The sequence below is a fragment of the Sus scrofa genome, chromosome 3 (assembly GCF_054392235.1).
Source record: "Sus scrofa isolate SSC_HxYL_T2T_F1_AM1 chromosome 3, Sscrofa_HxYL_maternal_Yorkshire_Landrace_v2.0, whole genome shotgun sequence".
Classification (NCBI taxonomy): Eukaryota; Metazoa; Chordata; class Mammalia; order Artiodactyla; family Suidae; genus Sus; species Sus scrofa.
In genome coordinates, this window is record NC_139385.1 from 55891260 (window position 1) to 55905891 (window position 14632).

The 14632-nt window shown below is 45.9% G+C and overlaps 1 protein-coding gene across 5 annotated transcripts in view; it reads right to left on the reverse strand.

Annotated features, from left to right (window-relative positions):
• Positions 1 to 1296: 1296 nt before the first annotated feature.
• TTL (tubulin tyrosine ligase) overlaps positions 1297 to 14632 on the reverse strand; it is a 45359-nt gene continuing 32023 nt past the window's right edge. For 2 of the 5 annotated variants that reach the window (XM_085015938.1, XM_085015937.1), the window contains 2 exons: positions 8583 to 8726; positions 1297 to 5022 (listed from right to left, as the gene is read on the reverse strand). In XM_085015938.1, the coding sequence (XP_084872064.1) occupies positions 4902 to 5022; positions 8583 to 8726 (265 nt within the window). In that variant the 3' untranslated portion in view covers positions 1297 to 4901. 5 annotated transcript variants of the gene reach the window in all.

Sequence of the window (14632 nt, forward strand, 5' to 3'; positions counted from 1 at the left end):
TATGTTTTTTTGTTTTGTTTTGTTTTTGGCCATGCCAGTGGCATGCAGAATTTCCTGGGCCAGGGATGGAACCCACACCACAGGTGTAAACAGAGCCACAGTAGTGATAGTGCTGGATCCTTAACCTGATGAACCACGAGGGAACTTCTAATTGCGATTTTTGGATTTCCCTAAAGACCAGTGATACTGAGCATACGGTCATGTGTTTATTGACCACTGGAATATTTTCTTTGGAGAAATGTCTGTCTAGAGTCTTGGGTCCATTTTTAAAGTGGGTTGTCTCTTTTACTGTTGAGTTGTCATAGTTCTTTATATTATTTCTATACCACTCTTTATCAGATATATGACTTGCAAATATTTTCTCCCATTCTGTGGGTTACCTTTTACTTCCTTGTTTGTGTCCTTCGAAGCACAAAATCTTTTAATATTGATGAAGTCCAGGTTATTTTTTCTTTTGTTGCTTTTTTTTTTTTTTTTTGGTTTTTAGGGCCATACCTGGGCATATGGAAGTTCCCAGTCTGGGGGTCAAATCACAGCTGCCAACCTATGCCACAGCCACCGCAATGCAGGATCCGAACCACGTCTATGACCTACCACAGCTCAAGGCAATGCCACTGAGTGAGGCCAGGGATCAAACCCACATCCTCATGGGTACCAGTCATGTTCATTACTGCTGAGCCCAAAGTGAACTCCCAGGGGCTTATACTTTTGATAGACTGAGAAATCATTTCCTGATGATCATGAAGGTTTACAGTTCTGTTTTCTTCTAAAAGGTTTTTTTCCCATTTAATTTCAACTCTTACATTTAGGCCTTTGACCCATTTTGAATTAAAATTTTTTTTTCTTTTTAGGGCTACACCTATGGCATATGGAGGTTCCCAGAGTAGGGGTGGAATAGGAGCTGTAGCCGCTGACCTACACCACAGCCACAGCAACGCAGGATCTGAGCCATGTCTTCAACCTACACCACAGCTCATGGCAACACCAGATCCTTAACACTGAGCGAGGCCAGAGATTGAACCCACAGTCTCATGGAGACTACTTCGGATTCTTAACTTGCTGAGCCATGGTGGGAACTCCTTTTTTGTTTTTACATTTTTTAAGCGTTGCAGGGAAAAAATAATATGCAACAGAAAACCAGTTTGGCTTGCAAAGCCTAGAATATTTACTATCTTGCTCTTTATAGAAAAAGTCTGCCCACCTCCGAGTAACAGAACCATGGATTCAAATAACCAGTGACATCCTAGGACAGTCGACACCTACAATAGATGACAGGATCAAAGATGACAAAAACACTTGAAATATGATTCCTTTAATGCTCCAGGCATTTTGAACATTCATAAAATGACCTTGCTTCAGAAGTCATTTCCTCTAACATACAGGTTCTGTGTCCAGGATCAGTTTTCTCTACCGCACCCATAGGCTGCGGGGGGCCCAGTCTGGCACCTTCTTTTCCCTGGCAGGGTCCCCCCAACATACTTCAGGGCCAGATGCACCCCTCCTCTACACAGCCTCAACTCTCATGAAAACACCATTGGTAGTGTCACTGCAGCTTATGGTTTCTGCAGGTTCCCTCTGATTCAATCACTGCCGGATGTTCTAAGTATGGGATGATCACTCTGAAGCGCTGCTGAAACCACACGTCTGCTGGCAAGTCCGCCAGTACCTTGTCAGACACACAGGCCCTTTCATGTGCCGGGGAGGTGGAGTTTATAACCACAGTGGTTACCTGGGAGGGGAGGGACTTTTCTCACGGTAATTCATTCATAACCTTAACACATGTTTAGCAAATGGATACATTCATGTCTGCTTACACTTGTTGACAAGGCTTCACAAACTTGAAGTAGATGAAAGCATGTCTAAGCAAAGAGAGAGCCTGCTTGGACAACACTGGCTGATCACGTCAGGATCATTAGTCTTAAAGAAATGCCTGGCCTTCCCAAAGGAATTTTTTTTTCCTTTCAGGGCTGCACCTGCAGCACATGGAAGTTCTTGGGCTAGGGGTGGAAGCAGAGCTGCAGCTGCCAGCCTATGCCACAGCCACACCGGATCCGAGTTGCATCTGCAACCTAAGCCAAAGCTTAGGATCCTTAACCCACTGGGCGAGGCCAGGGATAAAACCCACATCCTCACGGACACTATGTCAGGTTCTTAACCCAATGAGCCACATGGGAACTCCTGTCAAAGGAATTTTTTTTTAAAGGCCCTACACCTCATCTGAGTCTTCCGAGATAATAAATGTTTGTCCTTCCTTCTCAAGCAGGGGTTCAAGGCATCTCAAAATACGTTTGTCCTGCCTGAAGTTCTGACAGAAGAAGGTGTGGACACCAACATTTTTTTTCTTTTTCTTCACAGCACATGGAATTCCCGGGCCAGGGATCAGAGTCCAGCCGCAGTTGTGGCAATGCCAAATCCTTAACCAGCAATGCCAGGGATGGAACCTGCATCCCAGCGCTCCCAAGGCGCCCTTTGTGCATCAGCAGGAACTCCAACATGTTTTTAAAGCTTTTCAAGTGAATCCAGCATAAAGTCGGCATTGAGAGCCTTGGTACTAGAGGTTCTCCAGGCTCCCTAACTTCATGTGTCCTCACTAAATGCTCCTGAGATAGTCCCTGGACCAGGTCACGAGCTCTTCTGTGAGACAAGAAACTAAGGCCCAGAGAGGTTCATGGGTTCCTGATGCTGTGCAGCCAATGACAGAGCCAAGATTGGAATGGACAACGCCAAAAACATAATACCCCTTTCCCCAGCAAGTGTCTGTGTGAATGAAGAAGGGGGGGAGCAGGGTGGGGGTGGGGCAAGGCAAGACCATGACCACCTGCTCCAAGGACGTCACCAAAGGGTGTGGAAGAGTTCTGAGCCCCCCATCCCAGCTCATCAGAAATAACTGCATAAAAGAGATCCTTATTTGAAACTGTGTGAGGAAGGAAGCAGATTTTTCTTTTTAAAGCCTCATGCATATGTTATTGATTTGTTTCTTAGAAAACCCATTGAGACCCACAGCCTTCCTAATATCTGAATGGTGAGCCTTGTCACCGAAAGAGCTGGAAAACTCTTGAATGTCCCTTTAATTTTGGCCCAATCATTACAAATTCATGTTTGACAGCATTACAAAATCCTCCATGTCCCCATCACCAGCCCACGTAGCATTCCCAAGTCCCCGGGACTTTATACTTTCTAAATGGGTCTGCTCACAAGTCCCCAAACACCAACCCATCCGCTGAGCTGGGCCTCCTGGGGCTCCCTTAACACTTGACTGTTTTAGTTTGCTCCGGATGCAAACTTGGTTATCTATCTATTCTGGGTAACCACTCAGAATATTTGTTTTGTAATTCCAAACTCCCAGGAGCCAAGCCCCTGGGGTCTTCCTCCACTTCACCCAACCTAACCTGGTCACATCCCATACCCATGGCTGCATCTGTGACATCATTTCTATCATTACTCCTTTTTTTCATGGAAAACACCCCCATCTCATCCTGTTTGAGGTGTTGCTTTTCCTGCTCTTTGTAAAAAAAGTCTCCCCTGACTGCAGAACTCTTTTCTACAAGTAGAAACGAATCATGCCAAGTACAGACGAATAATAGAGCATACATATGGCAGGGGGAGGGCTGGGGAGGAACTCTGGGGGGGGGGGGGCTTGTCAGTGGGTCTGATTCCCAGCACACTCTTCACAGATGGCATCTGGGTCTTCCTCCTGCTCATGATGTGGCCTCCTGAACAGTCTGCACAATATTCATCCATCCTGAGAGTGGAAACTCTACCTAACGGGACACTATCAACATTTGGTGATGTGCAAGATGCCCCACATAGCTCTGAAGCCACATCTTTCCCATTTTAAGAGACTCTCCAGTTCAGGCAAGACGTACCCTGATTCAGAGCCTCTGCCTGAATGTGGCCCTCGGGGTCAGAGAAAAACCTGCCTGTTCAGCTCCCAAAGAAGGTGCTTGGAGAGCAAGGAGAACAGTGGGGAAGAGCCCCCTGGGGCAGCAGATTCTACCCTCTTCTGAGCTTCGAGGGGTTCTTAATAGAAGTTTACCCTCCGCCAAAAAAACCTGAACAAAAGGGAACTTGGCACAAGGGCAGATAGAATTCTGCCTAAAAGCAAGAGCACAGAGAATCATCACATTTCAAAGAGCCCCCCCCCATCCAACTAGTAAATAAAGCAAGACATCATGGTTTTTTTTTTCCCCTCTCTCATGCGTATTGGATGCTTACGGGTTTGTGGCAAACTTGCTGCTCAATTTCTGAAACATGCAGATATCAAACCCAGGGTGGTGTTGGCTGTTTGATGCCCAGCCCATGCTAACCCTGAACGGCAATCGAGCAAATGCCATGGGACCTGGGGGAGAAAGTCCCTCAGCTACAAACCAAGGGGTGTGGGTGCGTGCTTGTCCAGACTCCCCTGGGGCAGGGTGTCATGGAGGGGGAACACCGGCAACCTCCCAGCCGCTCTCACGTCCCGTCCCCACCCAGGTAGGAGGTGGCAGATGGGCACAGAGCTAAGGCACTAACGCAGCAGGTGGACAGACACCAACCAGGTCCCACAGCCGCCACCCCTGGTGGGAGGGGCGCTACTCCCAGTGCTGCCTTAGGATAAAAATCCGATTTTTCAAAGGATGGGGACCCAAAACAAGCACATCCCTGTTTTTTTCCCCTTAGAGGAGAATATTTTGCTCTCTCCTTAGAGAAATTTGTTTCGGTTTTGAATCTCAGTAGCAGTGCTGAGCGCGACACCCAGAAACCCTGGGTGACCACTCCTCAGGGAAGCTGCCTGTTCTTCTATGGTCGTGTCTCTGCAAGTTGCTGCTCTTCCTCCTGTTTGGCTTGGTATCGAGTTTTTCCTTCCCCGGGCCAGGGCCCCCTCCTGCTTCTTCCAAGGCAGCTCGGGGCACCTCCCTCGGTCATAGCTTGATGAAAGCGGCCGGCGGGGGCTGCTGCTGCTGCTGCTCTGCATCCGGGGGCGGGAAGACACTGGCTATGGCTATGTCCACGATGCCCTGGCACAGCTCAGCGTAGAGCTTCCTGAAATGGGTTTAAAGATCGATCAATGAGGCTGTTTGTCAAAGCGCAAGTGAAAAATCAAAGATTTTTTTTCCACTAGGATCCACCCTAGAAATTCCACCTTGCATTTTTAAGACTGGTGTCCGCTGTCCATACAAACACTGCAGGAGGCACTGCGGGAAGATAAAGCCTCTACTAAACAGCTATTTCTGGAAGATCTTGAAGGTAGAACCTACAAGACAATGCCTGTCCTGTCTGGAACCCGCAGGGAAGATGGGAGATTCCAACAGAGGACAGGGGCTGTCCTGCCTTGGGGGTGCAGCCAAATTAAAGAAACAAACAAGCAACATAAACTCAGGAGTTCCCATTGCGGTCCTGTGGATTATGATCCTGGCTAGTATCCATGAAGATGCAAGTTCCATCCTGGGCCTCAATCAGTTGGGTTAAGGATCTGGTGTTGCTGTGAGCTATGGTGTAGTTTGCAGATGTGGCTTGGATCCTCGTTGCTGTGGCTGTGGTGTAGGTTGGCAGCTGTGGCTCTGATTCAACCCCTAGCCTAAGAACTTCCATATGCTACAGGTGCAGCTGTAAAAAGCAGGAAAAAAAAAAAAAAAAAAAAAAAAAAAAAAAACCAAAAACCAAACCAAGCAATTTCTGAGTAAGGTGAGTAAACGTTTTAACCAGGAACACGCATATTGTCCATCTATATATTTACAGAGGAGGATGTGCCAGGCATGCTACTAGGTGCTGCGACTCCAAGGAGAACCAGAAAAACAAGGCTACTGCCCTCAGGGTGCATACATTTTGGAAAGAAAACAAAAAGGAATTAATTTGGTGCTCACTAGTGTTAAGGAAGTAAGCTACCAAGGCTAGAGAAAATCAAAGATGGGATTATTCTGGGAAGGCTTCCTGGAGATGCCATTTGAGAGTAGGAGCGGCTTGGGGGGAGGGTGAGAGCCAGCACAAAGGCCCCACCACGGTTGAGAGGCTCCAGGGAAATGGTGCTGGGAATGAGGCTGGAGGGCTAGGTGAGGCTGTGGCCTTGCAGGTGGAGGGGAGCTTGGCCCCTGTGCCAGGCACAGTGGGAAAGCTGGACGACCTGGCTTCCATTCATCACTCTGGCTGCTCCGGGCAGAACAGACTTTACTGGGCGAGGACAGAAGTGGAGATCCTAGTTAGGAGGCTCTTTGCAACAGCCACGGTGAAGGATGACCTGCGGGTGAGGGAGGGTAGTGGGGGCAAGGAGCAGAGGACCAATGAGGCTGGAGGCAGAACCAACAAGATCCAAAGGACAGAACCTGGGGGTGATGGAAAAGGGGAGGCAGGCTCTCTGTCCAGTTTCTGGCTCAGGACCTGGAAACAGGGGAGCTGGATATCCATGGAGAGGGACAACTCTGAGGGTGCCTATTGGACAGCCACACTCATCCTTACAGGATGCTGGGAAGGTAGTGCAGATACTGGCCTGCAACTCTGGGCTGCAACGTAACTGGGTGGTTTTTAATCTTGGGGTGCAATATGGACTTGGCTGGGGACCTCGAGGGCACAGTCTCTGTGGCGCACCTGGGATGGAAGAAGCCATTCCTGGAGCAGACCAGGGCGTGTATGGGAACTGAGGAAGGGGACATAGCTTGTGCACATGTGGCTGTCCAGAACTGTGGCTGTGAAGGGAGTAGGATGTGGCATCAGAGGAGGGCCTATTTTTTTTTTTTTTTTTTTTTTTTTTTACTTAGGGACACACCTGTGACATATGGAAGTTCCCAGGCTAGGGGTCAAATTAGAGCTGCAGCTGTTGGCCTACACCACAGCCAGAGCCACACCAGACCTGAGCCACATCTATAACCTATTCCACAGCTCACGGCAATGCCAGATCCCTAACCCACTGAGCGAGGCCAGAGATTGAACCCGCTCCCCATGGATACTAGCTGGGTTCATTATTGCTGAGCCACAATGGGAACTCCAGGAGGGCTTCTTTTTAGTAGCTGGGGAATCTGCTGGATATCGCATGCAGATAGGAAATGCACAGCAAAGAGAGAGAAAGCTAAAAAAAAAATAAAATTAAATTAAAAAATAAATAAAACAAATAAAAAAGGGAGTTCTGGTCATGGTGCAGTGGAAATGATTCCGACTAGGAACTATGAGGTTGAGGGTTCAATCCCTGGCCTCACTCACTGGGTTAAGGATCCGGTGTTGCTATGAGCTGTGGTGTAGGCAGAAGACTCAGCTCGGATCCCGTGTTGCTGTGGCTGTGGTGTAGGCCGGCGGCTATAGCTCCGACTGGACCCCTAGCCTGGGAACCTCCATAAGCCATGGGTGCAGCCCTAAAAAAACAACACACACACACACACACACACACACACACACACAAAGAGAGAGAAAGCTGATGAGGAAGGAAGAGGATGGGGGGGGCGAAGCTCTGAGAGGAAGGGCAGGAGGTGGGCACCCCCAGCAGTTTTGGCAAAGGGAGGACGTAAAAGATTCCAGCTCCTCCACCCTGGCATCCTTAACTCTCCTCCTCCTTCGGATCTCACTTCCAAACATCGCCTCCCAAGGGGACCTTCTGACATCTTTTACTCTAGGACAGTGAGTTCCCCAGTATGGAATCTGTTTGTCTTATTCCTTGTCCTGGCTTGTCTCTCTCCACTAAGGGCAGGGCCAGGGTCTCTTTGCTCATGACTGTGACCCAGAGCCCATTACAGGGCCTGGGGTGGCAGCAGGGGTGTTATGGGGACCTAACAAGCCCTCATCAGCTGTAGGCTCGGACGAATGAGATGGAGCCTCACCTGTCTGTCACAGCCATGAAGCAAGAGGCAAAGGCCTGGCTCCCAGGGAGGGCACCACTTATGTGTTAACACTGCCCCTTGGAGGTACAGGCCTTTCTCCTACACCGCTGGAAAATCACCTCGATTTCTCCAAGACGTGGACGTGGGGAGCCATGAGAGGGTCTCGACATTGATGAACGTGGATCTTCAGAAGAACCAACAGCCTTTGAGGAGTAAATCCAAGTGATCTCCTTACACTTAAGACCTGCTGTGCCAGCCCAACTCAACTTTTCTCCTTTTCCCCATGTATTTATACCACGCTACTGCCAGGCTCCTCCCAGGAGGAACAGAAGCTCCCCGAGGGCAGGTTTCTGTTCATCTGTGTATCTCCCCTTGAGCCTGGCCCAGAGCAAAGTCCCACTGGATGCTGGGTCCCCACTCCCCTGTGGCACCTGTGACACTCTTACACCCCAGCTTTAGCTCCCTCAGGTCTATGACACCTTCTCAGACCATCTCCTGCCCAAGGTGAACCCTGAACTTGGCCATCCGTGTCTCCTCCACTCAAGACCTCTGCTGATTCATTGCCTTGTCACCTGAGAGGGTCTCTGCTGGTGTCACGAGCTTTGTTTGCAACCCTCAAGGTATCTACCAGCCACCTGAGCACAGAGTGCTCAATCCAGATGGGAAGGAAATGGGGGTTCCCCCAGAGCCCACCCCTGATGGACACCTTGGGAATGGGTGCTCACCACCTGGCCAAGGCCGGCTATTCCACCTGTGGAATCAACTTCCCGCTTGTTAAAACACAGTGGTGGTCAGGCTTACTGAGCACAAGCAGGGGCGCCGTTGACTTCGATGAGCCACACCTTCAGGTCCTCATCCACCATGAAGTCGAAGCCGAAGAGCTGGAAGCTCTGGTAAGGCAGGTGCCGGGTGCTGATGGCGGGCTCCACGCTCAGGAGGCAGCTCCTGCAGGGCGGTGGGGGGGTGTTCACTGAGGATGGGGTGATTCAGGGAAGAGGACCACAGGAGATGCGTTTGGACAATTTTATACCAAATGGGCTTATGAAAAGGGCTTTGCCTTCTTCCTCTCTTTTACATGTATTACCAATAGATTATTCAAGATGATGCTATTCATTTGTTGGAAAACTGCCATCACCCTTGTTCTTACAAGTGGTAGCTGATTTCCCAGTAAGCACCAAGTCACCGTGGTCCCTTATAAATGTGGATTCTAGCGTTCCTGTCGTGGCACAGCAGAAATGAATCCAACTAGGAACCATGAGGTTGCAGGTTCAATCCCTGGCCTCGCTCAGTGGATTAAGGATCTGACATTGCTGTGGCTGTGGCGTAGGCCAGCATCTGTAGCTCTGATTAGATCCCCAGTCTGCGAACCTTCACATGCCGAGGGTGGGGCCCTAAAAAGAAAAAAAAAAAAAAATGTGGATTCCTCCAGCAGGAATTGCCACATTTGTTTATAATAAATAAAACATTCCCATATAGTTTTTGCCATATTAAAAAATGGGCCACCACTTAGTGATAAAGAGAATTTGCCAAAAGAATGGTAATCTCATTTCTTTGTTTCATTAGCTCCAGTTCTCATGCCAAATCATTGCTTTTCATTAAAAGCTTTATATACTGAATTGAGATACTGAAATATAGAATAGAGTTACTCTACCTGGTCTGAGAACCTCCATATGCCACAGGTGTGACCAAAAAAAAAAATTTTTTTTTTAATAATTATTATTAGGATTAACTGTTTGCAAACACTGGAGAATTTTAATGACACAGAAAAGTTGAAAGTGAATTTCAAAAATTTACTGAAAAAGTACAGGAGGCTTGAGGTCAGGCTGCCAAAGCCAGAATCTCAGACAAATGTTTTAACCTCTTAAGCCAAGCACTGACTTCATCATCCATAAAGCTGGGGTAAAAATACCTATTCCTAGTGCTGAGATGATTCAATGACATAATTACACTGGAACTTGGCATAACTCCTGGAAGCTAGGAAGTATCTAAAAGCTGTTACAATTACGAACAAGCATATTCTATGAATTTCTCATTGATTTTTATAATCCTAAATATATTATTTATGAATAATAAAGAACTGTTATCTAGTATAACCATCCTAGAAAAACTATGCTTTTTTTTTTTTTTTTTTTTTTTAGGTCTTTTTTAGAGCCTCACCTGTGGCATATGGAGGTTCCCAGCCTAGAGGTTGAATTGGAGCTGTAGCTGCTGGCCTACACCACAGCCACGGCAACGCCAGATCTGAGCCACATCTGTGATCTACACCACAGCTCATGGCAACGCTGGATCCTTAACCCACTGAACGAGGCCAGGGATCAAACCTACGTCCTCATGGATGGTAGTCAGATTCGTTTCCGCTGTGCCACAACGGGAACTCCAACCTATGCTATTTTTGTTCTATGAAGAACAAAAATGATTCCTTGATTGTTCCCTTAATTGGATGTTGGAACAAAAGATGTATCTTAGTAAATTCAATTATGTTCTAGTGACTAAGATTACCAGGGATGGCTGTCCTTCTATGCATCTCTATACTTAGAAGGAAAAAGATGTATCCTTATAAGTAGGTTTTGGCTGGTGACTTAGAAGAATTGAAGCTTCTGTGAACTTGGAGCCAGGGTCATGCTCCCCTCCCCAACCTCCCTCCACCAGTCCCCCACCCCAAGCTTGTTTCCTTCTTTTTTTCCCCAAAGAGGAAACATTTTCTATAGATGAGTTTAAACCTTTAAAAATAATTTTGGAAAGTTAGCCATTGAAGAAGCAACCAGAATAAATATGTCTTCCCATTCATCTTTAACCTGCAAGTCACATATACATTTTTTTCTACATCTCACCTGTAGTCTATGAAAGAATACCCTTAACTTTTAATTAAAACATTCTTTAAAAGCGTGTAATTCAGAAAAATTTTAAATGTAATCGTTCTTCTATATATTGCAGATGCAGCCATAAATAAATAAAATTTAATATATGCTCATGATAAAAAAGAAGAAAACCCCCAACAATATTGAAGGATAAAAAGTGCAAGAAACAGAGTTCCTGATGTGGTGCAGCAGAAATGTATTTGACTAGGAACCATGAGGTTGTGGGTTCGATTCCTGGCCTTGCCCAGCAGGTTAAGCTGTGGTATAGGCCAGCAGCTGTAGTTCTGATTAGACCCCTAGCCTGGGAACCTCCATACGCCTCGGGTGTTGCCCTAAAAAGAAAAAAAAAAAAAAGTGCAAGAAACACTATACTCCAATACTTAAGGGAAAAACTGAGCCAGAACCAAATCAAAATGAAATGTTTTTTATCTGCTGGGAGCTCAAGTTAATAAATCACATTAAAGAATTTTTTTCAAAGTTCCTACTGTGGCTTAGCAGGTTAAGAACCTGACTCGTATGCATGAGGATGTGGGTTCGATTCCTGGCCTCGCTCAGTGGGTTAAGGATCTTGTGTTGCTGTAAGCTGCAGTGTAAGTTGCAGATGTGACTCAGATCCACTGTTGCCATGGCTGTGGTGGAGGCCACAGCTGCAGCTCTGACCCCTAGCTGGGGAACTTCTATATGCCAAAGGTACAGCTTTAAAAAGCTTTAAAAAGCTTTAAAAAGAAAAAAAAAAAAAAAAAAGGAATTATTTTCATCATCAGATTTTATACAGTACATCTTTTTTTCAGCTGGAGTGGGAAGTTAGGGGGAGGCTAGCTGGCGAAGAGGAAGTACATGAAGGCTGTAAGGGGTATTTAAAGCACCGGAACAATGAGGAGGAGGGCGTGAAGAAATATCAAATAAATCCTTTGCCTAAAGTAGGAATTCTTTAGCAAATTTGACTTATCTGGTGCCGGAATTCTAACCACATATAATCCATGAAGAAATGACACTTAGAACCCTATAATTACTCTGCTAGACTCTATATAGGAAGGTATTTTTCAAAAAGGGCTCAGTCATCATGACCAGGTGGTAACGACCGGGCAGGTACACAGACCACCCAACAGAATAAAGATCCCAGGATAGACCCTCACGTAAATGGCCCCCTGGTTTATAACAAAGGCACCAAAATGCACTGGGGAAAGGACAGTTTTATAGACCAGTGGCCCTGGGTCAATGGGACATGCTTGTGGAAAACATGACACTTGACATACAACAATTCAAATAGATTATAGGTCTCAAATATAAGAGGGAAAACCCAGCGGTCCATCAACTACAGAAGAGATGAATTGTGGAAGAGTCACACAGTGGAATACGACCCGGCAATTAAAAAGGGTAAACTTCTGGAGTTTTCACCGAGGCGCAATGGGATTGGCAGTGCGTCTGCAGCGCCGGGATGCAGGTTCAATCCCTGGCCTGGCACAGTGGGTTAAAAGATCTGGCGTTACTGCAGCTGTAGTACAGGTCACAACTGTAGCTTGGATCTGACCCCTGGCCCAGGAACTTCCACATGCCTTGGGGCAGCCAAAAAAGAAAACACAAAAAAAGTAAACCTCTGCAACATTCAACAACGGGGAGGAATCCCACACACACAACAGTGAAAAAAGCTGAACACAAAACAAGAAACAGAGTATAAATCCATTTACATAAAGTTTAAGAATAAGCAAATGGGGAGTTCCCATTGTGGCACAGCGGAAACAAATCTGACTAGGAACCAGAGGTTGCGGGTTCAATCCCTGGCCTTGCTCAGTGGATCAAGGATCTGGCATTGCCATGAGCTGTGGTGTAGGTTGCAGACACAGCTCTGATTTGACCCCTAGCCTGGGAACTTCCATGTGCTGAGGTGTGGCCCTAAAAAGGAAAAAAAAAAAAGAATAAGCAAAAGGAATCTTATGCTGATACAAGTCAGAATAGTGACTATCTTTAGCAGGGAGTATATATTTTGAGAAGTTCAGGGAGTCTGAGATGCTATAAATGTTTCATATTCTGATTTACATTATGATCAGGCAAGTTGTATGCATATGAAAAACTCACTATGCTATACATGTAAGATTTGTGTAGCAGATGCAAACTATTGCCTTTGGAATGGATAAGAAATGAGATCCTGCTGTATAGTTCCACTGGGAACTATATCTAGTCACTTACGGTGAGCATGATAATGAGAGAAGGAATGTATATGTGTACGTATGACTGGGTCACCCTGCTGTACAGGAGAAAATTGACAGAACACTGTAACAGCTATAATGGAAAAAAAAAAAAAGATTTGTGAACTTTACTGTATGCATGTGATGCCTCAATTAAAAAATATTTACTAGATTTAGTAAGCTATAATAAATGGATTAATAATGAATAAATGAATAATGTTACAAAATCATTTCCAAGCATACTGCAGGACCAAGAGGGAAAAACAGACAATAGACACAGACCCACAAGTCAAGAGTTGGCAACACTTTTCTACGAATGGCCAGATAGTAATTATTTTAGGTTTTGTAGGCTACATATAGTCTCTGTTGGAAATCCTTCTATTTTTTTAAAAATTGTAAGAAGCATTTTTAGTTCATGAGCTAAACAAAAACAAGCTCTGGGCCACATCTGGCCCATAGGGCATAGATTGCTGATATCTGCCATAGATTAATCCAGTTATTAGACAAGGACATGAAAGACTTGCCATTATATGTTCAAGAAAACGTAAAACACAAGTGGGAGAATTTCATAAAGAACAATAAAAAAAAAAAGGAGTCAAATGGAAATTCTAGAACTAAAATCAACTCAGATTTAAAAGCAATTTTAACAGCTTTTAACTTTTTAAACTTTAAAAACAGGTTTTTTTGTTTGTTTTTATTATTTTATTTTATTTTATTTTTTGTCTTTTGAACTTTTAGGGCTACACCCGCAGTGTATGGAGGTTCCCAGGCTGGGGATCCAATTGGAACTACAGCTGCTGGCCTACGCCACAGCCACAGCAATGCAGGATCCAAGAGGAGTCTGAGACCTACACCACAGGTCATGGCAATGCCAGATCCTTAACCCATTGAGCAAGGCCAGGGATCGAACCCGCAACTTCATGGTTGCTAGTCGGATTCGCTTCTGCTGTGCCATGACGGGAACTCCCGTTTGTTTGTTTTTAAAGAAAGAAATGGAAAATTTTATTCGAGCCAAATTTGAGGATTATAACCTGGGAAGGGCGTCTTCCATTTCTAGCTCTGAGAACTGTTCCCTATACACAGGTTTTAATAGGTATAGAAAGAGATTAAAATGACACACAAGATCCACAGGAGATATGTGAGACCGTGAAGAGGATTAATATCCAGGTAACTAGAGACTCATCAGGAAAGAAGAACCGGACAAGAGACACGATTGACAAGACAATGGCATGAATATTCCACAACTGATCAAAGATATCGAGCTACAGATTCAAGAAGCACTAGGAAAACTGTGCTGGGATAAGTACCAAAAAACTACACCCATCTTAGACTAAAATTTATAAATCAACCAAAAAAGGGAGTTCCTGCTGAGGTGCAGTGGGTGAAGAATCTGACTGCAGTGGCTGGGTTGCTCTGGAGGGTTGATCCCGGGCCCAGTGCAGCGGGTTAAAGGACCTGGTGTTGCTGCCACTGTGGCTTGGATTCAGTCCCTGGCCAGGGAACTTCCATATGCTGCAGGAGCAGCCATTAAAAAAAAGTATTTTCCCTCCCCACAGTTAAAAAATGCGAGTGGTTGTTGTGTTACTTTTGCTTAAGGCTTAAGAGACTACAATTTTTTTACTTTAACAAATGTAAGGGAGTTCCCGTCGTGGCTCAGTGGTTAACAAATCCAACTAGGAACCATGAGGTTGTGGGTTCGATCCCTGGCCTCCCTCAGTGGGTTAAGGATCTGGCGTTGCCATGAGCTGTGGTGTAGGTTGCAGACACGGCTCGGATCCTGAGTTGCTGTGGCTCTGGTGTAGGCCGG